At 40.3% G+C, this 27,410-nt stretch overlaps 1 protein-coding gene and 1 long non-coding RNA gene across 2 annotated transcripts; both read right to left on the bottom strand.

Moving 5' to 3' along the window:
* Positions 1–217: 217 nt before the first annotated feature.
* LOC111589027 (adenylate kinase 7-like) lies at positions 218–8,439 on the bottom strand. The gene is made up of 18 exons (XM_023299717.3): positions 8,220–8,439; positions 7,987–8,133; positions 6,509–6,623; positions 6,330–6,424; positions 6,135–6,245; positions 5,839–5,922; positions 5,655–5,743; positions 5,455–5,545; positions 5,197–5,274; positions 4,414–4,563; positions 3,557–3,685; positions 3,231–3,336; positions 2,714–2,842; positions 2,561–2,626; positions 2,271–2,468; positions 1,143–1,360; positions 457–615; positions 218–362 (listed from the first exon to the last, which is right to left on the bottom strand). The coding sequence occupies exons 1-18, from the start codon at positions 8,304–8,306 to the stop codon at positions 327–329; spliced, it is 2,088 nt and encodes a 695-aa protein (XP_023155485.2). The 5' UTR covers positions 8,307–8,439; the 3' UTR covers positions 218–326.
* An 8,819-nt stretch (positions 8,440–17,258) lies between these two features.
* LOC111575670 (uncharacterized) lies at positions 17,259–17,863 on the bottom strand. The gene is made up of 3 exons (XR_004848252.2): positions 17,742–17,863; positions 17,516–17,576; positions 17,259–17,407 (listed from the first exon to the last, which is right to left on the bottom strand). It is a non-coding gene; the product is annotated as an uncharacterized LOC111575670 (long non-coding RNA).
* Positions 17,864–27,410: the final 9,547 nt, after the last annotated feature.

Here is a 27,410-nt window from a genome sequence, read left to right as displayed (position 1 = left end):
TGAATATATTAAATAAAATGTTGTCTATGTATTTTTTCTTATATGTCCAGACTTTAGGGACACCCTGTACAAAGAAAATTAGCACCAGTCATAGAATATACATGTATAGATTTGTGCAACATGTAGATAACTTAGTCTTTAGAATCTTTATCTGCAGGGTCAGTTGAGTTTGGGGTCCCAGTGATATTGGTCACCTACTTCTTATAAAATCAGTTGATCAATTTTGATGACTTTTTATTTTTTTTTTGGCTTAGTTGTTTACTGTAGAATAAGCTGCCTCCAAATCTTAAGATGGGGGTTAGGTCACATCCTCATTAGACTGATAATTATTCTTGTTGACTGCTTCGTAAAAGATGTTCAGCCTGTGAAGACAAAAGACAATATACAATATGAGCAGCTGTATGCGATCACTGGTTTTAAATGTATGACATACTAGTAGGTCTGCTGTGTAAATACCAGAAAGTCAACAGAGTCCTCTGGTTTGATCTTGCAGCACTCCAACATGGCCTCAGTGAGAGAGGGCATCACATACTTCATCAGGTAGTTCCTCAGAGGGAGACAGCGAGCTTCCAGCATCCTGTACTCCTGACGCTTCACCTCTGACAAATTCTTTTGCTAATAAATAGAATAATTAAACTGACTGGGATTGTTTACCAGTCAATATAAACAGTAAAGCATGCATTCTTTTTTTCTGCTTCTCCTGATTTGCTCTAAATGTGGGGCTTTGTTGAACCCAGTGTGAATGTTTACAGGGATCATATTATGCAAAATACATTTATTTTTATTGTTCGTGGACATCATTACGTGTCTCCAGTTGATGTAGAAAAGCAGAAAATATGAGAGAAGACCATCCCCTGGTTTCTCTCCATGTTCTTTCTCCAGGCTCTTTCTCACTAGATCAGAAGGTGAATCTCTGATTGAGTTGTTCAGGCTTACAACCTGCTGTGATGCCACAACAGTTGGACTGACAGCTGCAGGCACTAAGAGAGCCCGTCATAAAACCAGGGCAAGGGAGAATTAACGATACTTGTAGTATTTAGAATTGAGACTTGAAATAACATGTTTGGGACAAGTAAGACATAGATTAACTTGTTCAAAACAGGTATGATATTTGACCTTTGGTGCAGCTCTTATGGACTCACCCACTCCTCATACTGAACAACCATCTCAGCCAGTGCAGCTTCCTTCTGGCGTTTCCTCTCAGCAGCCTCTGCAGCCAGTTTCTGTTTCCGCTCTTCTTCTTTCTTTCGGTATTCCTCATCCTGCTCTTCTGGACTCAAACCAAAATTCCTGGGAACCCCCACCATCTCTGTGATCTTCTTCATGATGTCTGTGTAGTCTGGATCATCTGTACTGACCTCTGGAAAAGACAAGTCACATTTAATGCAAAGAATCAGAGCCATAGAACTGAACCAAAAAAAAAAAATCTGTATGGCATTCAATGACTTATGCAACAAACGTGAAAATGTGCATGTTCTTTCCTGGGACAACATAATTTTATAAATATTATATCTGGTCATTTCAGTTGTTTAAACTGTAAGTCTGCTCTTTTAGTAAATACAACATTACTTCCAGGACTGTCTGGAATCCCGCCTCTTTCTCTTCTCCTAGTGGTTTCTTCCATGCTCTTTCTCTGCCAAAAGGTTGTCTTGGGAAGAGCTTTTCCTTATTACTCCACCAAGGAATGCGCTGGAGTTTTGTGAGGATCAGCGTTGGTTTGTGTGTCTGTTAGCAACATCACTAAATAATTAACGGATTTGGATGAAATTTTCAGAGAAGGTCAGAAATGACACAAGGACCAAGTGATTAGATTTTGGCAGTGATGTGGCTTATAGTCTGGATCCACGGATTTGCTAAAGATGTCTGTGTCATGGCGGCATGGTGTCACTGTAACTATGACTACAAATGAACACTATGTCAGCTGCCTGCTGACGATCAAATAATTGCAATCCTACTATTTTTTAAAGATTTCCTCTGTCGGAAATCATACAACAACTGAGCAGCCTTGGCAGAGTACTGCACACTCTGAGTGCTTTTCTGCTACAAATTGAGACACTAAGGACAGAAGGGGTTGTTCACTGCCCTAGACGACTTGATACTGATACTGAGCATGATGCTATCTGTACAACCCAAAAGCAGCTTGCTTGCTTTGTCTTTGTCTACTAACTGCTTGTCTGCTATGTATGATACTTTTTTTGAGGATTGTATGTGACTTGCCTGGCTCTTTAAAGGCTAATATATAACATATGTGATGGCTTTGAGAGCAGTACCAATATGTTCAGGATGAATCTCAAGCTGATCGAAGTAGTCCAGTAATGTTTCCTCAGCACCACTAAGCTGTCTGTATCTCATCAGGCGAGGCACAAACTCATCGTTAGTGTAGCGCATTTGCTCTGCCACACTTTCTTGAAGTCCTTGCACCCTCTTTGTCAAGAAATAATCTGATGCATTTAGGGCCAAAACATGCTCTGCGAACATATAACAACATAAATGTTTAAGTAAGTTAGCAAATTCTGTTTAGATTTTAGTGGTGAATTCATGTCAGAAGTACATCAACAACCTGGAGTGATCCTCTTGTTGCACACTGGTCTTTTAGACATTGGATCCTGGCTCTCCAAATCCTCATCTGAGCAGAGAAAGAAAGACAGTATACTCTACGACACAAGGACTTTATGAAACACTACACAACAACTAAATTAACAGATCAGCTCACCAGAGAAAATCAGCTTTGCTTGCTCATATGTCTTAGGGAAGCCATCAAGTACAAATCCTTGATTCCTACAGGGTTTTGAGCTCAGTTTTTCTTGCAAAATGTCAAAAACTAGATGGTCAGCCAGCCGACCTAATGGAATAAAACACTGCTGTAAACAAACAGAAACAGAAACCAAAGAACAACAGTACACCACAAATCATCAGACACATCAAATCCAGGTAGAATGAAACAGAAAGAAACATCAAGAGATTGTGTTTTACACTGTATTGCTAAAATCCATCATAAAAAGAAAACGTGACAACAGCCTAAACTGAAATTTAATCCTAACCCGAGTGTTCCCATCACTAAAGATCTAAACATTGTCTAAGCATCAGACCAGTTTCTTTTCATGTCTCTTCACACACACAAGTCTCAAGTAAAACAAAAGCCTGTGAGAAATTTTAAAATAACGTCTATTTTGTAGTTTCCAACCTGAAAGATTATTTTTTTTATTTAGTGCTGTGGTTCTAAGACCAACCTTCATTTGCTTCCATGCTTTTGTTAATATTTTCCAGCTGTTTCTGTGCAGCTGCTGCTACCTCCTCAATGACATCTACATGGTCAGCTCTGTTCACCATCTCCTTCTGTAGCATACAGAAAGAAATATGACAAATTAATAGAAAATGTGCATCTTCCACATGTCGCTGGTACCATGGGAGAGTCTTGAAGTGGAGCAAGAATTCCTCACACCTTGTTTTCACAGAACTTCCACAAGAGGCCAGCATAGTTGCCTCTTGCTACACGACAGCAGTGAGAGACAAATAAATCTGTCTGACTGACAAATATAATTCTCCTTCCACTGACCAGCTGTGTAATCTTCTCTTCAATGATGTCTTTGATGTTGATGTGGTGTATTTTGTAATGATGGCAGAGCTTCTGTGCAACACTGGATTTCCCCACAGCTGGAGGTCCAACCAGGAAGATTCTAATTGGCTACAGAAAAAACAGAAAAAAAGGAAACCTGGTGCATAAGTCAGTTATGATAACTGCAATTTTTTTCTGCTAGATGCATATATACAAATACTGGGACATTTCATGAAAACTCGTACCCATCAAAGACACATAAGTTTCCCAGAGTATTAAAGTCTTGTACACCAATCAGCCACAACATTATGACCACTGGCAGGTGAAGTGAATAACACTGATCATCTTGTTATAATGTAATGTTCTGCTGGGAAACCTTGAGTCCTGACATTTATGTGGATGTTTGACATGTACCACCCACCTAAACATTGCAGGTCAAGCAACCCTCCAACCCCCATGACAACAGCAGTCCTTGATGCCAGTTGCCACCCTCAGCAGGACAATGCACCCTGACACGCTGCAAGAACTTCTCATGAGTGGCCTGGGGAACATGACAGGGCTAAGGTATTAATCCAAGATCCAAATCTTATTGAGCATCTGTGGGATGTGCCAGGATAAGCCTGATCTAGGTAGGTCCCACCCTGCAACCCACAGGACCCACAGAATTCACTGCCACCATCCCGGTGCTACAGAACATCCCCAGAGGTCCTGTGTCCATGAACCACTGGGTCAGAGGAGTTTGAGCAGCACAAAGGGGACCAACACAATATTAGGCAGGTGGTCATAATGCTATGCCTGATCAGTGTATGTACCATATGTTTATAACAAGTCCTCATTTTAAGGATATAAACACTCACAAGCAGTTGTCTGGTTTCTTTGTAATCCTCCACAATGTTCTCCATGTTTTCAACCATCCCAGCTTCAGATATCCAGTTCAGGTTGAAGGAGTCTTTTATGATGAAAGCATCGAGACTGAGGTCAATGCTGAGGCACTCCAGTTCCTCTGGCTGAAATGAGACTTGCTAAATTATTAACAGTTTGTTTTGTATGGAATATTGCAATAATGTGGTGGGGCAATATTATGCGGCTATCTATTAAAAGAACAAAAAGCTATTTTTTTCAAAAATGTTTTTCCTAATTGAAATTAGTTTCAATCAGTATCCAGTGGCAAATTTTATGTTTGTGACTGCGACAAAGTCAAACTTAAAGACAGAAAACTTTGAGTTCTGGGATTCTGTTAAAGTAGTTATGAATCCAGTCCTTCTTTACTGTGTTAACCATTTTAAGGCATAAAGCATTTTTTTCATTTGCAAGTTCTTAAGATAAGATAATCCTTTATTACTCCCCATGTCAGGGGAAATTTTCCATGTTACAGCAGCAACTTATAAGTGATAATGATAAAAAAGTAGATATGAATTTGTTCATTTGTCCATAAGTAGATCTGTATTTATTTGTGTGATAATTGTAGAATTTTGAGCATGTTGCCTGCTATAGGTTCTTGTTTTTTTGGGAAGCCTAATTATAATTACAAATAATGGGCAGAGAAATAAGGAATCAACAAAGAGAGATCTAAATTTTCACATTGAACTATAGTCTAGAAAATAATTTTTTGTTTGTTTGTTTTTAATCACATACTGTACCTTAAACACCTTCATGTTGATGGCCTCCTGCACTGGTAATTTTTCAATTTCTTCTGGCCCAAGCACATAGCTTATTTTCTAAAGAGTTAAAGGTCAGAATTGGTTGGTTTTGTTTTGTTGTTGATACCATCAGAAACATATATAGAGAGATGACATGATTCAAACAGACCACCCTAGCACCCCAAAGTAGTATTTTTACTAGAAATACATTTTCTTTAAACTACTAAATGTGCTCATTATCATTTATTACAAGATTACCTTTATAATATCCTCTAAAGTGTACTTGGAATCATCAACAGCAAGGATGTACTTAGACTTTGGCTTGAGTTCAATGATGTTTTGGATCACTCTGTAAAACCAACATAATCAGCAGAGTCAGCTCTAACTCAGTTATCTCCATATGTATATATGCAATATAGATACAGTGTATATTTAAAATAATAGTTTATTCAGGTCACCCTCCAAGATCATAAACGTGAATCATGGGAACATGATTTGTGCCCTCTCCAAATAAAGGAACTTTTGGAAACTGCATCAACCAGGAAATCTATTACAAAATACAAAATATGAATTATGCAGGCAGCTTGAAATAAGACAGGCAGTATAATGTACCATAGAGGTTAATAGCATGTTAAAATGTACCTTGAAAAAGTAGTGAAAGAGGTTTTCCCCTTTTCCATACTGGAGACCACTGGCTACTACATAACCAATAAGTTTGGACTTTTTCTGTAACATAGAAAAATCAGAAGAATCAATATTTCCCACTCAGTTTCTTTGTACAGCTCATCTCATTTTCCAGGTCCTGTTTCATCTAAGCAGTTAAATGTAGCCTATGATCAAAGTGAAGCAGCAATAAAATGTTGTGGTGCCAGACTTTGCTGTTATGTTGGAATATATTTTGGAGGGTATTGATATTTTCGTCGCCATAATCGACTTACCCCTTTTGCCAATGTGAGCACAAGTTTTTCCAGATCATTGTGGTTTCTGAACCTGGGGTGAGGCCTTCTTCTTCTGAACTCTCCCTCTGTTATCAGAACATCTGTTTCATCCTGAAGAGTAGAATTATGCTCACATTGGTTGTGTTTAAGGAACCGGACAAGTCCAGGGTTTGATCAAATTTACTTCAGACTCACCTGATTGCGAGGTTTGGTCATGGCCCACGTCATTACAGTGGAGACTAAGATGAATATTTTCCGAGATTTGAAGTTTTCCATCTCATTATGGAGAGCTGTTTGTGAAAGCAGACAACTGTAAGTGATGAGTGTATCATTATACAGATCCAACAAATATTCAGCCTGCTTCACTCCCTTACCTTTGAGTGCCCATGTTGCTTCTTCAACCTGCTGTTGTGTCGCACTTTCTGAGATGTTGTACACCACCACATCACACGCTAGCAGGCACTGAAGAAGCCTGTCTCTGGTTGGGGACTAACAAAGGAGATTACCATATTACTTCTTCAATTTTGTTTGCAGTGTTCAGAAACTGAATTAATTTAAAGTCTGTCAGCTAAAATATTCAGTTTCAAATCATTCAAGTCTTGCATTCCATCTTGATTACTCGACTAAATAAGATCAGTCTATACAGATGCCCCCTCATCAGATCATAGTATCATATCACCACAGTACACAACAGAAGTGAGTACATCCCCATAAAGTATCAGTTAAAATCAAACAATTCAAAACTGCATCATCTTACAGTACTTTCCATAGTTCCGAGTTGAACTGTAAGATATTTGCTCTTATGTCAAATTACACACCAATAGTTTAGATGTACATATTTAAAAAATACAGTAGAAACAGTTTATTACTAAGGATCAAATCTTTTATTTTTTCAATAGTTCATATATCCACCTTTATTTGATCTCCTTTGATGTGGTACAGACAAAAGTTTTGGTTTCTGGAGAGATATTCTGGGAAAACAAGAAAGTTCTGGCATTCACAAGTTGTTACTCCGTCAAGGTACGAATTATGTGACAATCGGCGTTGGTTTGTCTATTTGTCTGTCTGTCTGTTAGCAACATTACTCAAATACGGACAAACAGATTTGGATGAAATTTTCAGAGAAGGTCAGAAATGACAAAAGCACCAATTGATTAGATTTTGGCAATGATGCAGCTCATGGTCCATGGATTTGTTAAAGATTTCGGTATCATTGTGAGATAGCAACACAGCATCACTGTGCAAAATCTTAGTGCAAAATTAATAAATACAAAGTGCATTAATAAGCAGCAGAAATTGCTAGTAGGCACTCAGGTCCAGGCAGATAGTGTGACTGTTTGGCAGAGTTCAGATATTGTTCTGAGGCAGAAACTGTTTTCAGTCTGTTTGTGATTTGATGCACCTGAAGCGTCTACCTGAGGGTAGTGGGTTAAACAGATGGAGTCCAGGATGGGATTGGTCCTTAAGAATGTTTGCTGCTCTATAACCATGCAATTTATACATACTAATTCTGATAACTATGTATAATGTATGTTAACCTGATATATACATAGATCATTATCATAGCCATGCATGCATTTATTAGAGTCTAATATAAAATAATCTATTGTATACCTTATATTAGATTATTATATTGTTAATACTGATGTCAGGACTTAGGCACCATTTTAACAGTGCATTAAAACTACATTAATGGATCAAATCGGTCCTGGTGGCTCATGTGCTCGAAATAGAGGTTAAATGTAAAGCAGTAAACTTTCCACCACTACTTGCATTTAAAGTCTAAAGGCAAAATGCACCACATTTCTTTAGACAACGACGAACTGTAGCATTTAATACCTGTCTGACTCACCGTGTACTGTTCCAGAAGAAAGTCTGACTTCTCTCTGGAGGCAGAGCTCACAGTTCCTACGACCTGGAAGGCAGCTCCGTATCCGGGGGAGGCCACCGTCCCCTCGGCCTCCTCGCTGCTCTCTCCCTCTACGCATGTTGATAAAAACTGTTGAAGAAGGGCAGAGGGATGAATGTAGACTGATGAATGTATTTCAGGAAAAAAACAACAACAACTTACTTTTACTCTTTTACCTTTGCGATGTGTTTGGAGGAATATCCGTCGACGTCGTTGACAAAAATTCGTTTGGTTCGAGTCTGTTGTTGCTTATTGTCCCCCATTTTAAAAACTGGAGCTCTGAATAAGTTGAATGACTACGCTTATTACGGGACTGGCTATTCTACAACATTAATAGACAACATTTAAGAGTGGAAACTGCGGGCTTCATCAGCAAAACACAGCTGGTTCCTTATACTTTTCCCTGTTGCTACGGACTCACTGCGGTTGCTATGTCTCCAATGAAACGCTGACGTCACAACCCAAACATGAGGACTTCTATACAGTAGAATCAACTTTTGTATGTAACTCTCAGCTGAGTAAATCAGAGACGACTGCTAAAGCTTTTATTTTGATGACTGTTGTTGAACTCGAAAGATAACTATAATTTCATTTATATTTATTTATGCGTTTATATTTATTTATGCAGATTATTAGTTGGGTCTTTTCTTTCTGTTGTGTTTTGCTATTGTTAGGTCCTTTTGTCTTTGTCTTTTTGTACAAATGTGGATTGACAAATTGTTGTATATTTATTAAAAATAATGTTCACACTTATTATTATTGTGATTGCTTATAAATAGTAGTACTTTGAGGAAGCAGGACGATTAGATTCACAATAATTTGTGTAAGGAGAAGGGGTGGTATTGGGTATTAAATGGTTGTAGATTTGTATAATGCATATGACTGTCGGTGCTTTGCCTTGATGATTAAAACATTCAGGTAAATTCCTTTTAATTAACTCTGTGAGATCTAAAACGGAATTTTGTAATTTGTCAATGTGTACAATAAGAAATATTGTAGGATTTTTAACCTCTTATGTAATTTTTCACATACATCTATACCACAAATAACGTTTTCTGCTCTTTCCTTAATATTTAAATCACCATCTCAAATCATCAAATTTTTAGAAGATTTTCTGATCTGAGTTTTTGTAGTATAAATGTGGACATTTATAAAGATATTTTAGATGATGTACATTTTGGAGATTTGTCATGTATGAATTATCACTGCATTAGATCATTAGGATGACATCAGTATAATATAACCATGACTAAATAGATAGATCTGTTAAGACAGTGGAATCTTCACAGTGTGGAATTATCACACCTTGACAAATGTTTAAAGATAATCTGATGTACTTTAATTGTGAACAAAAGTTTACATGAACCTATAAAGACCATAATGGCAGTCTGAAGTTTCCAATGACCTCTACAACTATTTATTTTCTGTACAGCTCTTAATTTTCTGTGATGGAATCATTCAAACACATGTCTGTATCACAAAAAAAAAAAAACCATGTATTTTGATTCTTTCATAACTTTATTAGAAATCTGACATATGATGAAATATCCATCTATCCATTATCTATACACCAAATCCTCATTAGGGTCATGGGGGGCTGGAATCTATCCCAGCTGACTTGGGGTGAAGGACAGGGGACACCCTGGACGGGTGACCAGTGTATGACAGGGCTCCACATAGAGACAAACAATCACATCTCGGACGATTTCGAATCAACAATTAACCTCAGCATGTTTTTGGACTGTGGGAGGAAGCTGGAGGACTCAAAGAAAACCCATGCATGCACAGGGAGAACATGCAAACTCCATGCAGAAAGATCCCAGGCCCAGGCTGAGACAAAAACAGGGGATCTTCTAGCTGCAAGACGACAGTGTTAACCACTGACCACTGTGCAGCCCTAAATTCTAACAGCACAGTCAAAATGTATTGGATCAACAGGACACCATGGAAAGTATATCACTTTCTCTGTTGATTACTGGGTCGTTAAATGTTGAATACATTTACTGTAGTGTCACATGATGATGTGTGTGTTTGTGTATGATACAGGCTAATAATTCCACCAAAACCACTGAGGATGCTGAAGGAGGGAGCACAGTAGAAAACACCGTGGCCTTCCCCAACTGGCTATATTGAGTTAAAACTGCACAAAAAGTCCAAAATATGAGAATGTGCACTACTGTGTCTGTTATCTGTTATAGTTTTTACAGTTATGGATCTAAAAGTGTCATAAATGTATTCCTGCAGTAACCTGTGGTTGCTCTTCTCTTCTACGCTGAGGATGAACTTGCTTTGATAGTTTAGATTGCGAAGATGGCTCTCCTGTTTGAGGAGGATCACAGCAATGTATCATGGGAGGAGAGCAGAGTATATAACCGTCTCATTATGGTAAACAAACAGGCTGATGAATTGAGTTCACTTTCAGTAACAGCATGAACTGAAGTCCCTTCTGTCTCGAGCTATGCAGCTGCCCTACCACACTGTTGTGGGGAGAGACCGGCACATTTCAGCTTCTTAAATGCTGATTTCTCCCCTCAGCTCCTGGCAAACTTCTCCAGAGCCACAATAGAAACCATCCTCTGTCTCATTGCAACATTGTGGTATGGCAGCTGCACAGCTCAGGACAGAAAGGACTTCGCCCAGGTGGTGAAAACAGCACAGGGGAACAGTGGGAAGTCCTCTTCCAGACCTTACCTGAACTCAACATATGCGGGCCTGGGTCCAGAGAAAGGCCTGACATTTCGCTGTCAACCCCACCCACCAAGGAACTAGTCTGTTTGTTCTGATTTCCTCTGGTAAACGGTTCAGGAACATAAAAACTCTAACTTCCAGACTGAAAAACTGTTCTAAATTCCAGAGCTGTCCAGTCCATTTCACCCCTTGCACACACAAACAGACGCACTATGTGCAATAAAGAACTGAGTCTTGCACTGGACTGCACCACACATCCTACTGCTCATTTTGTACTGATTCTGTTTACATATTTATATCTTCTATTTTATTTGTATATAGTGTGCCCTTTTCTATGTTTTATCTATAGCTAGGTGTCAGCAATCAAAATTTTGCTATGTGAAAATATAATGACAAAAAGATTACTGATTCTTTAAGTTCAGCAGTTTACACCACCAGCTTCCAGAGAGAGAAGGTTTCATTCCTACAGACTGACAAAAGCTTCCACACACTTCTACACACTTTAACAAATACAGACATGTGAAATCACATTCCTTATTTACACTATCTAAACAGATGCACTTTAGTACTGCCTATACATTTTTAAGTGACAAGAATAAAAAGTCTTGAGTTGCTACAAAATTAGTGTAAGCATTTACAGTTGTACTTGGTACAACTAATTGGTTGTATATGGCTGAGTAGTGAGTGGTTGTGCTGTTAAAATACATCTGCATAGGAACACCAGCTGCCTCAAAAATTGTAGTACTTTGATGTTACTCTTGTTCTGTAAACACATGCAGCGGTCTAATGGGCTTCACTATCAGTTGCATATGGTGGCCAGACTTCAGTGGTGGCTCTGACTCTATCCCTGTTTGCAGTTAATGTCTTGTAACATTTCAGTTGTATGTTCATTCTCCTACTCTGCAGGGCAATTTTAGATCCTTCAAATTACTATTGCTGAACTAAAAAAGAAAATATTCCAAGAGAAACATAGACAGCTGAATGACTGACTCAACGTTATAATTCAGGGTTACAGTTTGATTATTGTTGCAGATTTACAGCATTGATTTGACATCTAAATAATACATCTGACAATATATGACCTCACAATGCAATAGTTGGCTATATCTTTTTTCCTTTTTTGTACATGGTGATATGATGAAATTCCTCTAAAGCTACTGTAATTATTCCTGCAGGACTAAAGCATCCTCCACCCAGCTCAACATCCCACTTTTGCCCTCTTACTCTTCGATACCCACACATGACCAAATCAGCCACACCTGTGGGCCTGTAAATCCCTTCATGTCGCAGGACAATGGAGTAGCGACATGGAAACATTCAAAGCACCCCATATATTTATAGAGCTGACATTATCTGAGAAACTCACTTCACAGCACAGTGATACCGATGGGGGCTGCTCAGAGGATGGTTGGTTGGTTCTTGCCATGTATAGTAAAGTATAATGTCTAACAAAAATAAAATTAAAAATTAAAATTAGTGTGCATGAATAGCCAACAATTACTTGATGGTACATCAGTTTGATAAATAATAATTACTGGAATATCATGTAATTTTGAATAAAATACAAGAAGTAAAGTCAATAAAGTAGAGGTGGAGGTCAGGGAATGTGTAGAAATCTTACACTTGTAGGGGAAGATAGCAAAATTAACTTTTTGATGTAACTTTGGTTGGTTATTTTCTTGATTAATCATTTAGTCCATGAAATGCAAAAAAAAATAAAAACAAAAAAAAAATCCCATTGCAAAGTGTGATGTCTTTAAATAGATAGATTAAGTCTAGATTGATCCCACAGTGGGGAAATTTGCAAAACCATCGTGGAGGATGCGGGCATAGATCCCACTACCTCTCAAATGATAAGCAAGCGCTGTACCATTTGAGTTAATCCCCCATCTAAATGTCTCTCCAAACAATGCAAAGGCCAAAGTTATTCCATTTAAAAGTGTATGAAGCAGAGAAACACAGATGACTACCACATTTCAGAACAAACATTTGATATTTAATTCAGAACAGTTTACAATGAATTTTCTGTCGGTTGACAAATTAATCAATCAACCAACTGTTTTGGCTGTCATGATTTAGTAGTTTACACATTATTTGATATAACATAAAGTAAACCAGTTGAATGTCATAGAAGTATACATGTTTCTGTGAGTTTGTTTGGTACATACAGCTAACTCTAATTCAGTCAAACAATACTCCAACAACTGTTCCTTCCCTTGAGAAGCTGATAATGTGCAGCTTTTATAAGTAGCAGAAATGTTTGCAGGTTCACAAATCATTTTGGAAGAGTTAGTTTTAGGTGCTGTTTAGCTGTGTTGTAATCAGCTTTACTCATGTATAATGATTTCAAATGCCTACTGATATGATGGTACTGATTAACAACAGTTAAACTGATATGAATTCATCAAACACTGCCTAGTCATCAGCTATTTGTAGCAGGCTTGTAGCACATTACAGTAACAGCTACTGGTGCCAGCAGCAGCACTGCAGGAAAAAGAAAAAAGACTTTTCAAAATCCTCTGTAGTGGCAACACTTTGGTAGCAGTAATAGTCTACTGTTATTGAGATGGGCAACTCTGCACTAGTATAAACTCAACCTGAGATACTCATGTTCACTGAAAATTTAAATAATACACAAAAAAATACAAAAAAAAATTGCCCTCATGCACCACGTTGAAGCCATCAGTTTAATTTCAGCAGATCTAACCTTCTAGCCATCAAATACTGAAGAATTATATAATTTCTTTTGATTTAGATTTCATAAATTCAAGTAAAATATATCTCTGTGTGCCAGTTTTGCACAAAATGTGGCACAAAATGTTCTTTTCCTGCAAAACATGGTGAAATGGTAAACAAACCCCCGTTTACATCAGACACACAGTTGAGAAGCAGTTGTTGCTAACAGCTGCTTAAGTGTGTGTTGCAATGGGGGGTGAAGTGCAGCTGTCAGGACAGAAAAACTGTGTGCTTCCTACATTCCCTTATAAGGACGAATGTCCCTCAAAACCATGACCCATTTGAGACCAAACTGCTGTATCCTGATAAAGACCTGCTGATAAAGACAGGACTCTGCCAAAAAGTGCTTCTTTGACTTGTAGGGAGCTGTTGACAAAACACAGCAGCAGTTTCATCCAGAGACTAATGTGATGTTTCTGTCTCATACTTTACCTCAAAACTATGAACTATGCGGCTCATTTACTCATCAAGCTAAGCTGCGTTAAGCACCCACTGCAAAGATGCATTGTAATACTTAGTACAGTTTAAACCTTGTTTGGCTGATTTAAATGGTATTAGTCAATACGGAATTATACAAATCAAGGTACTAAGGATGCTAATCTGATATATTTAATTTTGTTGTTCTATTTTCTAAGTTGTCAATTTGTTTTATTCACCAGAGAACTAAGAAAATTACATTTGATTGATAATTTGTGGGGAATTTTGACTGCTGCATAACAATTACATACATTTACTCAAGCACTATACTGTACTAAAGTATACTTTTGAGGTACTTTTAAGGTTTTCCATTTTATTTATTTATTTAGACAGACAGACAGAAGAGATGCAATAAACCACTTCTTGTCAAATTTTGACAGGTCCCAATCAGAAGCTGCCACATCACAACCGGAAGGCCTGCCCACCACGCCCCCAACAGATGTTTTTACCAGAAGTCCCGCCTTCCCGTACTCTAATACTTGGATGTATATGAGTGTTGAGTGTGTCCATGACTGTAATCTGCCTAGCAACCCAAATCTGCGTAGCAACCCCTAACCCTAACTAACCGGAAGTCCCTCCCTCTTTAAACTACACACTCTTGCATTTCAACTGTTCTTGTTTGCCAGTGACACAGAATAGAGCAGGGGTAGCCAACACGGGCGCCTGGTTGCCCGCAGAGACCATGTGAGTTGCCCACGACACATGTTCTAAAAATAACACTAGTCACCATGAAATTCCTTCTAAAAAATTATAGTTGCTGTTCTTTTTAAATCAAAAATACTTACATTAATGCAGATTTTAAATTACAATATTTATTAGATTTTATTTAAAAAACAAAAATGTCTTCGGTGTAAATGAACTTTGACCTTGTCCGAGTCAAAGTTCACTGCGCATGTCAAACCACCACGTCATTCTGCTGAAGCGTCCCGACGCAGACACTTTGGGAAGCTAGATGTGGTTTTTACCCCCAAAACATGACAGAGAAGTGAAAGAGAAAACACTATTTTCACGATGACTGGGAGGAAGAGTTCTTTTTCACGACAGTGAAAGATGTGTCCTATTTGCGGGGCGACTATTGCGACGGCAAAGCGGCACAATGTGGAGAGACGCTACTTTAGCCGCTACAAAGCTTCCATGCTAACTAGCCACCTGGTAGCGAGCATAGACTGTATGTGCACTATGGACAGGGAAAACCCAGGACTTAAAGGCAGCTTTGACATCTACTATGTGGTGAAAAGTTTCTTCGTGGAGAAAAATGTACCATTAGAAAAGCTTGTTTCAGTGACGACGGACGGGGCTCCCTCCATGACGGGTCGCCATGCAGGCTTCATTGTACGATGCAGAGGTGATCCAGACCTCCCAACATTCCTACATTACCACTGCATCATTCACCAGCAGGACATATGTATGTACAAAAGTGACCGGATTTGATCATGTGATGACTCGTGTAGTGAAGATCATAAATGGCTCCAAAGCCAAACAACCAGGACATTGAAGGTGCTGCTGGAGGAGCTGTCAGCTGAACATGGTGACCTGTTACTACACACAGAAACCCCGTGGTGCAGCGTTTTTTTGTCACTGTTGGCCGAAATCAAAGAGTTGATGCAATCCAAAGGGGAAGACACCTTGCTGCTTGAGGACACTGAGTGGATTCTTGCCTTTGCATTTTTAACGGACATCACTGGGAAACTGAACCATCTGAACTGTGAGCTGCAAGGCAAAGGTAAGACATGATAAGCTCTGCAATGCCAGGCTTCCCACTAACACACATTTACAAACAAAGAAAGAGGTAACATATGTTGTCATTCAGAACACCGTGTCGTTACACAAAAATGTGAAAAATAATTTGTTGAAAACATGTAATGATTTGTTGTTATGATCTGTTAAAAATGTTGCAATGCTGGTGAAAAATGCTGGTGATTAGTACTAATGTGATAGGATTCATTTCAAAATGTGAAAGAGTTGATTTTTTGTTACATAACTGATAAATTGTACAAACATGGGACAGAGTTCATGAATTGTTCAAAAATGTTACAAAGGTAGTGGTTTGCACAAATGATGCATGATTTGCTGACTGTTAATGATTTCCTAAAAATGTTAGAAGTGACAATTTGCATAGAAATGAAACTGGTGTGATTTTGAGCAAAATGTTGCAAATATGCTGATTCATACAAAACTGACAAGAAAGATATTTACAAAAGTTTCAGAGATGGGATACCTCTGACTTTTAAATATTGGAACAGATTTCCATATATGTGTGTGTGTGTGTGTGTGTGTGTGTGTGTTTCCTACCGTCATTGTTGTGGAAATCGTTGTTAATAATTATTGCAAGGAATAATTAACATAAAGGTGATCAGACAGTCTTTTTATATATTATTTTCATTGTTATTATTATTGTCTAAAGATGATGGTGCAAGTTTGCTATTGAGGAAGTTTGTATCAAACAAGGTGCCATTCGTACTACTCAGTACCCTTGAAGTTGCTCTCAGGTTCAGAAAGGTTGGTGACCCCTGGAATAGAGGTTATCAGGCAAGTTTCATGGATACATGAACACATCTTGATGTCAAATTTTTATACATTTATTCAAGAAACAAATATAAATGAATTCAATTCAATTCAATTCAATCCAATTTTATTTATATAGTGCCAATTAAAATTCTGATTGTGTCAAAATGCTTTACAGAACCCATATGGCCTGAACCCCCACAGAGCAAGCCTTAAGGCGACAGGGGCAAGGAGAAAACTCCCTTTTAACAGGAAGAAACCTTGAGCAGAACCTGGCTCATATGGGGGGACCCATCTGCTGCTGGCCGGCCGGGTTGAAAGAGAGAGAGAGAGAGAGAGAGAGAGACAGAGAGAGAGAGAGGGAGAAAGAGAGGGAGAGAGAGTGAGAGAGAAGGAGAAGGAGAGAGAGAGAGAGAGAGAGAGAGAGAGACGGAGAGAGACGGAGAGAGAGAGAGAGATAGAGAGAGAAAGAGAGGGAGAAAGAGAGGGAGAAGGAGAGGGAGAAGGAGAGGGAGAAGGAGAGGGAGAGAGAGATAGAGAGAGAAAGAGAGGGAGAAAGAGAGACGGAGAGAGACGGAAAGAGAGAGAGAGAAACAAAGACAGAGACACACAGACACAGAGATGTTCCAGCTTCTTGTTCTGAGGGCTGGTCTCCATGTTTCCTCACTGGTGGTGAACAGAGTTACATCGTTAGAAGGAGGCCACCACTTTAACATCACAACTTTAAATTGCTTATTTGCACAATAACATGAGTGTTTGATGTGTAGCAGCACTTTCTGAGAGTGGAAGAGCTGCTCTCTTACCTGCTTTTCATAAAACAGAAGGTATGCTGATACCTGCCTCAGGTGACACACAGATTCACCCGTTGTCACGGTGACGTGCTCATCATTGTAGGTGAGCCAGCGGTCTGTGTCACCTGGTCCCTGAGGCCGGTGAGCACCGTCACAGATGTAGTGTCCTAAGAGGAGAGGAGACATTCAAGTTAATGGGACGTCTGAAAACATGCAGGATTCTTAAACCTTAAAAACCTGACTTCAACAAATGCAAAACACAAGCAAACACTTACCACTGTGAGCTGTGGAGCCCAAATGACTCACGATGCTCACCAAAGTGTAGCGAGTCCCTGTCTGGAAAAGAGCACAGACAACAACAATTAGCTGCACATGTAGAAACATTTCATCTGACTGCAGATACATCTGAAGGGTTTCTCTGTATCCAGAAAACTATACTAGTCAAAGTAACAGGGTCCATTTGTGTATAAAATGAAGTGTGGTTCTAAACATCAGTCTTACCTGTGCAGTGAGGGAGTGTTCTGGGTTCACCACAAGCTCCCTGGTCAGTTGAACAGGAGTGTTGACCTTCTCCAGCCTGAAGGTCGAGGTGAACTTGAATCTTTTGAGCTGGAGAATCAGAACACTGTTGACAGAAAAGACAGAAAAAGGAGATACAGAGGAGAAGGTCACATATCACCATGACAAAGGAAATGAAATGAAAGAAACTGCTGGTTGTTTTAGTCTGTTTGTGATGATAAGATGTTACTCACTTTGGCATCGTCAAAAACGAGAGACGTTCTGTCGACTGTCCAGCTCCACAGGGACACTGGAAGTCCAACTTGCCCTCCTGCAACAGGGAACAGCACAAAGAAATATGTTTTAGTTGTAGTTATTCACAGATTATATCAGATTCACAGAGACATACATGTTCATGCACACACTTTGTTGGAGTGTGAGAATAAAGCAGAAAGCAGCTCTTACTTTCAGGTACTCCTGCAGACACTGGCTCACTGAGCCTGCAGGTACTGGATCTAAAGAGAGGTTCAGGAACTCCTCCTCTCTCATGGATTCACACCCACAACTGCAGAAGAAAGAAAAAGTTCAGATGAAAACAAACTCACACATTTCCTGACACACATTCTGATTGTGAAATGTTCACAATAGCAAAAAACATTTAGCTTAGCATGACTGCCTTTGAAATAATGACATGTGGACAGTCAACAATGTCAAAAGACTCTGATCTCCAACATCAATCACAGAGAAGAAATCTAAATGTGAGGAACAGTGTATACGTACCCCTGGCAGGTCCTGGTGCTCAACATTTCAAATGAAATGTGAGCACCAACAGGGCAGGTGTAGGTGACGCCCATGATCGCTGCTTCTGCCTGCAGATCAAAGGACAGCTCCTTGATCATATTCAGCACACAGCTGAGGAACTCATGGGCATCCTGCACAGAAACATACAGAAAAAAACAGGTTGAGAAGGTGAACATTCAACAAAAACTGTAAAACTACATCAGCAAAGACAAATGTGGTACTATGCTGCTCCTTGTATACAAAAAGTGTACTCACTTTTTGACTGTCGTCCAGGAACTCAGAGTTAAACTGAGCGACAGTCATTTTAAGGTCAGTCAACACCAGTTTTTTCTCCTCCCTGCTGTTGGAGAATCGACTGATTCCAGTGTTCCCAAACCCTCTGGAAAGAACAAAAGTAAAGAGGTGAGAATGCTGTTTAGTTGTTGTCACTTCAGGTAAAGCTGCAAATTAGTGAAGAAACCAAAGAGAGACAGTGTGTGTGTTAGCGTGTGCAATGCTGTACCTGATAACCTGGGATCTCCAGTGAGAAGACCACAACTGCTCCTGGTTGTAGACCTCCTGCATGAAACCAGTCAGTGTCAGGAGGCCTTGCAGCGTGGAATTCATGTAGCACGTCTGCGCCAGGTTGGGTAACCTTGAATCAAACCAGAAACAGGACAAAAGTCAGTATAGGGTTCATTTTCTTTGTTTTAAAGATGTTTCAGCTGTACTTCAAACATGAACATTCATAGACTTCAGGTGGCGTATAAATGTGTTCAGTTTTCAAATACTTGGATGTATATGAGTGTTGAGTGTGCCCATGACTATCTTTGCTTACCCGAGGCAGACTAGCTCCTCACTGCAGAGGGTTCTGGTGCTGGTGGGATTGGCTTGCACCGGCAGACTCCCACCAAGACCCACTGGATTGGACAAACTTGAAATCGGCGTATCGATTTCTGGAGTGACGTCAGCGACGGACTCCACGTCACTGTCACTGTCATCATCGCAGAAAAGACTGCCGATGTCAAACACGTCTGAATAGCCATCGGTCAACTCGTCCACCAAGTTGACCGCGGCAACCTCAGACAGAGGGCTGTTGTTGGCTCCGTCGGCAGCTACTGGAGTCTTCACCTGTTTCTGTTAGGACCAGACAGAATAACACAGTTAAATACAGCAAACATCAAGTACAAAGTCTTGGTTTCTGCATGATGCATAACATTCAGACTCCATGTGTTACTTTAACAGTTGTTCAGTGATAATACTTGCAACATTTAGCTCTGTGAAACATACTTTACGGAAAAACGATAAACACCGGCGCCACCATAGTGTCTTTTTCGTCCTCGTCTCCGTTGCCTCCGTCGCCTCCTTTGTCTCCGTCGTCCCTGGAGTATTGGAGGCGGGTGAAACCTCCTGTTCCCTTTTGTTGACACTGGTGATGAAGGGAAACAGATTTTAGTTGAATTCATGATACTGCTACAATGGCTGGACCATTGCTACCTTGATCAAGTAAAAGCAAATGTTTAATATATTCACGGTCAGTCTGTATCAAATCAGTCAGAATTTAGTTTTAAATGACAAATAAGTGACCTCTGAATAAAATCTGAGCTGGTGGAGAAACAGCTGCCTGAAATGATGCCTTCTGACCCTTGAATCAGATTAAATTGAGGAACAGACAGTAAAAGAATTTCATACCTTTCTGAAATCGCTGTCTCACAAACAGGAATTTTTACAGCTGAAGATGAATCTTTGTAGCAGGTGTCAACACTGCTGATAAAAGGAAACAGACGTAATTCTATCGCATGGAGTGAACAACATGAAAATAACATCAATATAATGCGTTCAATCAATGTAAAAAGGAGCAGAAAGTAAAAGAATTTCATACGTCTCGTCCATGTCTTTTGGAATCAGTTGATTCCTGGTTTCCTGCTGAATACACACACAAAAAAATAACTGTTAAACAGAGCTGAGACAGACAACATACTGCATTGTTTGTTCACTGGTTGTTATTTGATATATTTAGCTTTGCTAAACTTAAATTATATAAAAAATGCAATTGGCAAAAATCTGGCAGAAAAGATGCCACATTTTAAAAATGAGTTTAAAAAATGATAGAATATTGCAACATTCTAAAACTAACATGTCAATATTGTTTTTTTTCTATGATTTTAACAATTATCTGTACTAACAAAACAGGGAAATGTGGAAAATAACAGTAAATTGTTCAAAAATTAAATGAAGTGTACCTTGAATCGACGGAGCCATCTGCAGCACCACCAAGCCTTTTTCTCAGGTAAACCTGAGACTGTGGTGACTGGAGTATCAGGGACATCCTGATTACTCACTTTTTCCTGTTAAACATATAGAAAATCACATGAGGAAATGTGACAGGCACATAACTAACTGACTTACAGAAAAATAGCAACAAAAAACATGAAGACTGACAAAATTCTGTACAAATCCTGTCAATACATGAAATTAACTAAATGAAAAATTTAGAGAGAATCAGATATTAACCTTTCTGCGTTTTCCTATGCAGCTGAACATCTTGTAGTTGGTTTTTGTCTCTCAATATCACGCTGTGATCTTCTCAACAACTCCTGGTTGAACTGAAGTGTTGAAGAGATTTTCACAGAGTTGAAGATTCTAGAATGTTCTCTTATGACATCAAAAAATTGAAAAACAACAAACTTGGTTCATTTTATTGCTGCTTTCAAAATGTGTTTACAGTGAATTATTTTATTTGGCTTGATGTTCCACAAGCAGTTGTTTGATATTATCTTAATATACTCAAGATTTATGAAGAATCAATATGTATATTTATTTCATTTTGTGTTTTTGAATTGATTTTAACTCATGGTAGGAGTTTAAAGCTCCAGAAGGCTCAACTTTGTCAGTTCCTTTGTGAGTCCTGAAAATGAATGTGTAAAATACAACCCTTTAATGGTGGCTGGTGTCTGAGGTGACCACAGATTTAATATTGTAACATAATACAGACATGTTGTAAAAACTTTCATGTGAACAGTTTGAATGAACTGAAGTGGTGGACTCACCTGTTCAGATGTTTCACATCCGGTTGCAGCCCGATGAACTCCTCAACTGGTTTATTTCAGCTTTGTTCATTAATGTTTCATTTTCTCAAATACAACAGACGGTTTTGTTTACAAAAAGTTGTACTTGTCAGGAATTATATTTATATTTTATTTTCCAGTACTAGTTCCACCTGTGTTCAGGTACTTCAATTTCAGCGCAGTTTTATATTTACACAGCAACAAGCATTTATGAGGAACTTTTCAAATCCAGGTTACAAAGTGCTTCACAAGGGAGCAAAATAAAACAGACAAGTCATAAAATCAGCAGAAATTAAAAGACAGATACAAGCACAATGTGGTGTTTATAAAACAAGATATGAAATCATTATTCAACAAAATAAAGGACAGCTGAAAGATAATGAAAACTCAAATATAGTCAATAAGGGATTCTAATAAGCCTTTATCTTAAGAAGAGGCATATGATACTAAAAGGTTAGAAATATAACGAGGAAAGAGGCCTTAAAAGTGACCAATAAATCTTAATATCTTTCCCTGAATATACTGGGAGCCAGTGTAACGAGGCTTCTTGGTTCTTGTTAAAAGTCTGGCAGCTGAATTCTAAAGTGTCAAAGACTGTTACAGTAATAAAAGCAAGAAGAAATAAAAACAATTAAAATGGCCTCAGTGTCTATCCAAGTTAAAATATGCTGCGTTTTTAAAATTTTTTCCTGAGGAAGAGGAAGGCAGAAGACAAGTTTTTTTTAAATTTTCTTTTAAATGACAGCGACAGTGACGTGGAGTCCGTCGCTGACGTCACTCCAGAAATCGATACGCCGATTTCAAGTTTGTCCAGTGCAGTGGGTCTTGGTGGGAGTCTGCAGGTCCAAGCCAGTCCCACCAGCACCAGAACCCTCTGCAGTGAGGAGCTAGTCTGCCTCGGGTAAGCAAAGATAGTCATGGACACACTCAACACTCATATACATCCAAGTATTTGAAAACTGAACACATTTATACGCCACCTGAAGTCTATGAATGTTCATGTTTGAAGTACAGCTGAAACATCTTTAAAACAAAGAAAATGAACCCTATACTGACTTTTGTCCTGTTTCTGGTTTGATTCAAGGTTACCCAACCTGGCGCAGACGTGCTACATGAATTCCACGCTGCAAGGCCTCCTGACACTGACTGGTTTCATGCAGGAGGTCTACAACCAGGAGCAGTTGTGGTCTTCTCACTGGAGATCCCAGGTTATCAGGTACAGCATTGCACACGCTAACACACACACACTGTCTCTCTTTGGTTTCTTCACTAATTTGCAGCTTTACCTGAAGTGACAACAACTAAACAGCATTCTCACCTCTTTACTTTTGTTCTTTCCAGAGGGTTTGGGAACACTGGAATCAGTCGATTCTCCAACAGCAGGGAGGAGAAAAAACTGGTGTTGACTGACCTTAAAATGACTGTCGCTCAGTTTAACTCTGAGTTCCTGGATGACAGTCAAAAAGTGAGTACACTTTTTGTATACAAGGAGCAGCATAGCACCACATTTGTCTTTGCTGATGTAGTTTTACAGTTTTTGTTGAATGTTCACCTTCTCAACCTGTTTTTTTCTGTATGTTTCTGTGCAGGATGCCCATGAGTTCCTCAGCTGTGTGCTGAATATGATCAAGGAGCTGTCCTTTGATCTGCAGGCAGAAGCAGCGATCATGGGCGTCACCTACACCTGCCCTGTTGGTGCTCACATTTCATTTGAAATGTTGAGCACCAGGACCTGCCAGGGGTACGTATACACTGTTCCTCACATTTAGATTTCTTCTCTGTGATTGATGTTGGAGATCAGAGTCTTTTGACATTGTTGACTGTCCACATGACATTATTTCAAAGGCAGTCATGCTAAGCTAAATGTTTTTTGCTATTGTGAACATTTCACAATCAGAATGTGTGTCAGGAAATGTGTGAGTTTGTTTTCATCTGAACTTTTTCTTTCTTCTGCAGTTGTGGGTGTGAATCCATGAGAGAGGAGGAGTTCCTGAACCTCTCTTTAGATCCAGTACCTGCAGGCTCAGTGAGCCAGTGTCTGCAGGAGTACCTGAAAGTAAGAGCTGCTTTCTGCTTTATTCTCACACTCCAACAAAGTGTGTGCATGAACATGTATGTCTCTGTGAATCTGATATAATCTGTGAATAACTACAACTAAAACATATTTCTTTGTGCTGTTCCCTGTTGCAGGAGGGCAAGTTGGACTTCCAGTGTCCCTGTGGAGCTGGACAGTCGACAGAACGTCTCTCGTTTTTGACTTTGCCAAAGTGAGTAACATCATATCATCACAAACAGACTAAAACAACCAGCAGTTTCTTTCATTTCATTTCCTTTGTCATGGTGATATGTGACCCTCCACTCTGTATCTCCTTTTTCTGTCTTTTCTGTCAACAGTGTTCTGATTCTCCAGCTCAAAAGATTCAAGTTCACCTCGACCTTCAGGCTGGAGAAGGTCAACACTCCTGTACAACTGACCAGGGAGCTTGTGGTGAACCCAGAACACTCCCTCACTGCACAGGTAAGACTGATGTTTAGAACCACGCTTCATTTTATACACAAATGGACCCTGTTACTTTGACTAGTATAGTTTTCTGGATACAGAGAAACCCTTCAGATGTATCTGCAGTCAGATGAAATGTTTCTACATGTGCAGCTAATTGTTGTTGTCTGTGCTCTTTTCCAGACAGGGACTCGCTACACTTTGGTGAGCATCGTGAGTCATTTGGGCTCCACAGCTCACAGTGGTAAGTGTTTGCTTGTGTTTTGCATTTGTTGAAGTCAGGTTTTTAAGGTTTAAGAATCCTGCATGTTTTCAGATGTCCCATTAACTTGAATGTCTCCTCTCCTCTTAGGACACTACATCTGTGACGGTGCTCACCGGCCTCAGGGACCAGGTGACACAGACCGCTGGCTCACCTACAATGATGAGCGCGTCACCGTGACAACGGGTGAATCTGTGTGTCACCTGAGGCAGGCATCAGCATACCTTCTGTTTTATGAAAAGCAGGTAAGAGAGCAGCTCTTCCTCTCTCAGAAAGTGCTGCTAGACATCAAACACTCATGTTATTGTGCAAATAAGCAATTTAAAGTTGTGATGTTAAAGTGGTGGCCTCCTTCTAACGATGTAACTCTGTCCACCACCAGTGAGGAAACATGGAGACCAGCCCTCAGAACAAGAAGCTGGAACATCTCTGTCTGTGTGTCTCTGTCTTTGTTTCTCTCTCTCTCTCTCTCTCCCTCTCTTTCTCTATCTCTCTCTCTCTTTCCGTCTCTCTCCGTCTCTCTCTCTCTCTCCCTCTCCTTCTCCCTCTTTCTCTCTCTCTCTCTCTCTCTCCGTCTCTCTCTGTCTCTCCCTCTCTCTCTCTCTCTCTCTCTCTCTCTCCGTCTCTCTCTCTCCCTCTCTTTCTCCCTCTCTCTCTCTCTCTCCTTCTCCTTCTCCCTCTCTTTCTCCCTCTCTTTCTCTCTCTCTCTCTGTCTCTCTCTCTCTCTCTCTCTCTCTCTCTCTCTCTCTTTCAACCCGGCCGGCCAGCAGCAGATGGGTCCCCCCATATGAGTCAGGTTCTGCTCAAGGTTTCTTCCTGTTAAAAGGGAGTTTTCTCCTTGCCCCTGTCGCCTTAAGGCTTGCTCTGTGGGGGTTCAGGCCATATGGGTTCTGTAAAGCATTTTGACACAATCTGAATTTTAATTGGCACTATATAAATAAAATTGGATTGAATTGAATTGAATTGAATTTATTTATATTTGTTTCTTGAATAAATGTATAAAAATTTGACATCAAGATGTGTTCATGTATCCATGAAACTTGCCTGATAACCTCTATTCTGTGTCACTGACAAACAAGAACAGTTGAAATGCAAGAGTGTGTAGTTTAAAGAGGGAGGGACTTCCGCAGATTTGGGTTGCTAGGCAGAGTAGAGTACGGGAAGGCGGGACTTCCGGTAAAAACATCTGCTGGCATGGTGGGCGGGACTTCCGGTTGTGACGTGGCGGCTTCTGATTGGGACCTGTCAAACTTTGACAAGAAGTGGTTTATCACATCTCTGACAGACAGACAGACAGGCAGTTAGATAGATAGATAGATAAATAGATAGATAGATAGATAGATAGATAGATAGATAAAACCTTTATTGATCCCACAGCGGGGACATTTACAGTGCAACAGCAGCAAATAGAACAGTTTGAATAAAAAAGAAAGCAGCACACAATGCACACAGTGCATAGATATAAATATTTTCGCCTTCTAGAAGAAAAAATACAATATTTACAGCAAAATTCCTATGAAATTGCACAGCATCATTATGTACATTTTTATTGCACAGTTTGTAGGTGGGTGAACTGAGCTACTGGGAGCAGGCTTGATTGTAAAGTCTGACTGCAGCAGGAAGGAAGGACCTGCAGTATCTCTCCTTTAGACACCGCGGGTGAAGCAGTCTGTCACTGAAGGAGCTGCCCAGTGATGTTACTGTTTCCTGCAGGGGATGGCAGGTGTCCTCCATGATAGACAACAGCTTTGTCATCATCCTCCTGTCTCCCACCACCTCCACAGGATCAAGGGGGCAGCCCAGGACAGAATTGGCTTTCTTTACAAGTTTGTTTAGTCTCTTCCTGTCTGCAGCCGTGATGCTGCTGCTCCAGCAGACCGCTCCATACATGATGGCTGATGCCACCACAGAATCATAAAAGGTCCTCAGAATTGCTCCCTACACCCCGAAGGACCTCAGTTTTCTGAGCAGGTGGAGTCTGCTCTGACCTTTCTTATAAAGTGCGTTGGTGTTAGAAGTCCAGTCCAGTTTCTTGTTTAAGTGAACACCCAGGTACCTGTAAGAGTCCACAATCTCAATGTCTGTTCCCTGGATGTTCACTGGTGAAGGAGAAGTGTGTCTGTTCCTGCTAAAGTCCACCACCAGTTCCTTGGTTTTCACTGCATTGATCTGGAGGCAGTTCAGCAGGCACCAGTTCACAAAGTCCGGTTAAGTTCTCTGTACTCCTCCTCATCTCCATCCGTGATGAGGCCGACGATGGCGGAGTCGTCAGAAAACTTCTGAAGATGGCAGTTTGTGGTGTGATGGGAGAAGTCTGCTGTGTAGAGGGTGAAAAGAAAGGGGGCAAGGACAGTCCCCTGTGGGGCCCCCGTACTGCAGACCACAGGTCGAACACACAGTCCCCTGCCCTCACAAACTCTGACCAGTTGGTGAGGTAATCCAGCAGCCGCATTGTGAGGTGGGAGTCTACTCCTGTCTGCTCCAGCTTGTCCCCCAGAAGCACAGGCTTGATGGTGTTGAAGGCACTGGAAAAATCATAAAACATTATTCTCACAATGCTCGTCATCTTCTCCAGGTGAGAAAGGCATCTGTGCAGGAGGATCAACCCCGATGCCGGGCTGGTAGGCGAACTGCAGCGGGTCTAATCATGAGCTCACCAGGGGTCGCAGATGACAACGGACCAACCTCTCCAGGGTCTACCTCAGGTGGGATGTTAGTGCCACCGGCCTGTAGTGGTTGAGGTCCTTGGGGTGCGAGATCTTTGGCCCCGGTACGACGCAGGACGTCTTCCACAGCTGTGGTACTCTCCCCAGCTTCACTCTCAAGTTGATGACATGCTCCACAACCCTGCTCAGCTGATCTGCGCAGGATTTGAGGAGCCTGGAGCTGATGCCATCTGGACCCTTAGCCTTTCTGATCTTCAGCCTGCTCAGTTCTCTTCACCTGGGATGTCGATAGGGACAAGTTGGGGCAGGGGGGCTGTGTGCTGGTTGTGAGCGTGGAGCCCTGTTGGGGAGGGGAGGTGTGATGGTAGGAGAACTGTGATGGAGCCCTAAGGAGGG

The sequence above is a fragment of the Amphiprion ocellaris genome, chromosome 12 (assembly GCF_022539595.1).
Source record: "Amphiprion ocellaris isolate individual 3 ecotype Okinawa chromosome 12, ASM2253959v1, whole genome shotgun sequence".
NCBI classification, from domain to species: domain Eukaryota; kingdom Metazoa; phylum Chordata; class Actinopteri; family Pomacentridae; genus Amphiprion; species Amphiprion ocellaris.
The sequence above is the reverse complement of the archived record's forward strand: the minus strand, read 5'-3'. Positions and strand labels throughout refer to the sequence as shown.

Excerpts from the sequence above, each read along its gene's own strand:
- LOC111589027 (XM_023299717.3), bottom strand. The coding sequence starts at position 8,306 with ATGGGGGACAATAAGCAACAACAGACTCGAACCAAACGAATTTTTGTC. Across the intron at positions 6,624-7,986 it reads TTCTTCTGGAACAGTACACG|TCCCCAACCAGAGACAGGCT; the intron begins GTGAGTCAGACA and ends CTCCTTTGTTAG. Across the intron at positions 3,337-3,556 it reads AAGAGAAGATTACACAGCTG|AAGGAGATGGTGAACAGAGC; the intron begins GTCAGTGGAAGG and ends TGTATGCTACAG.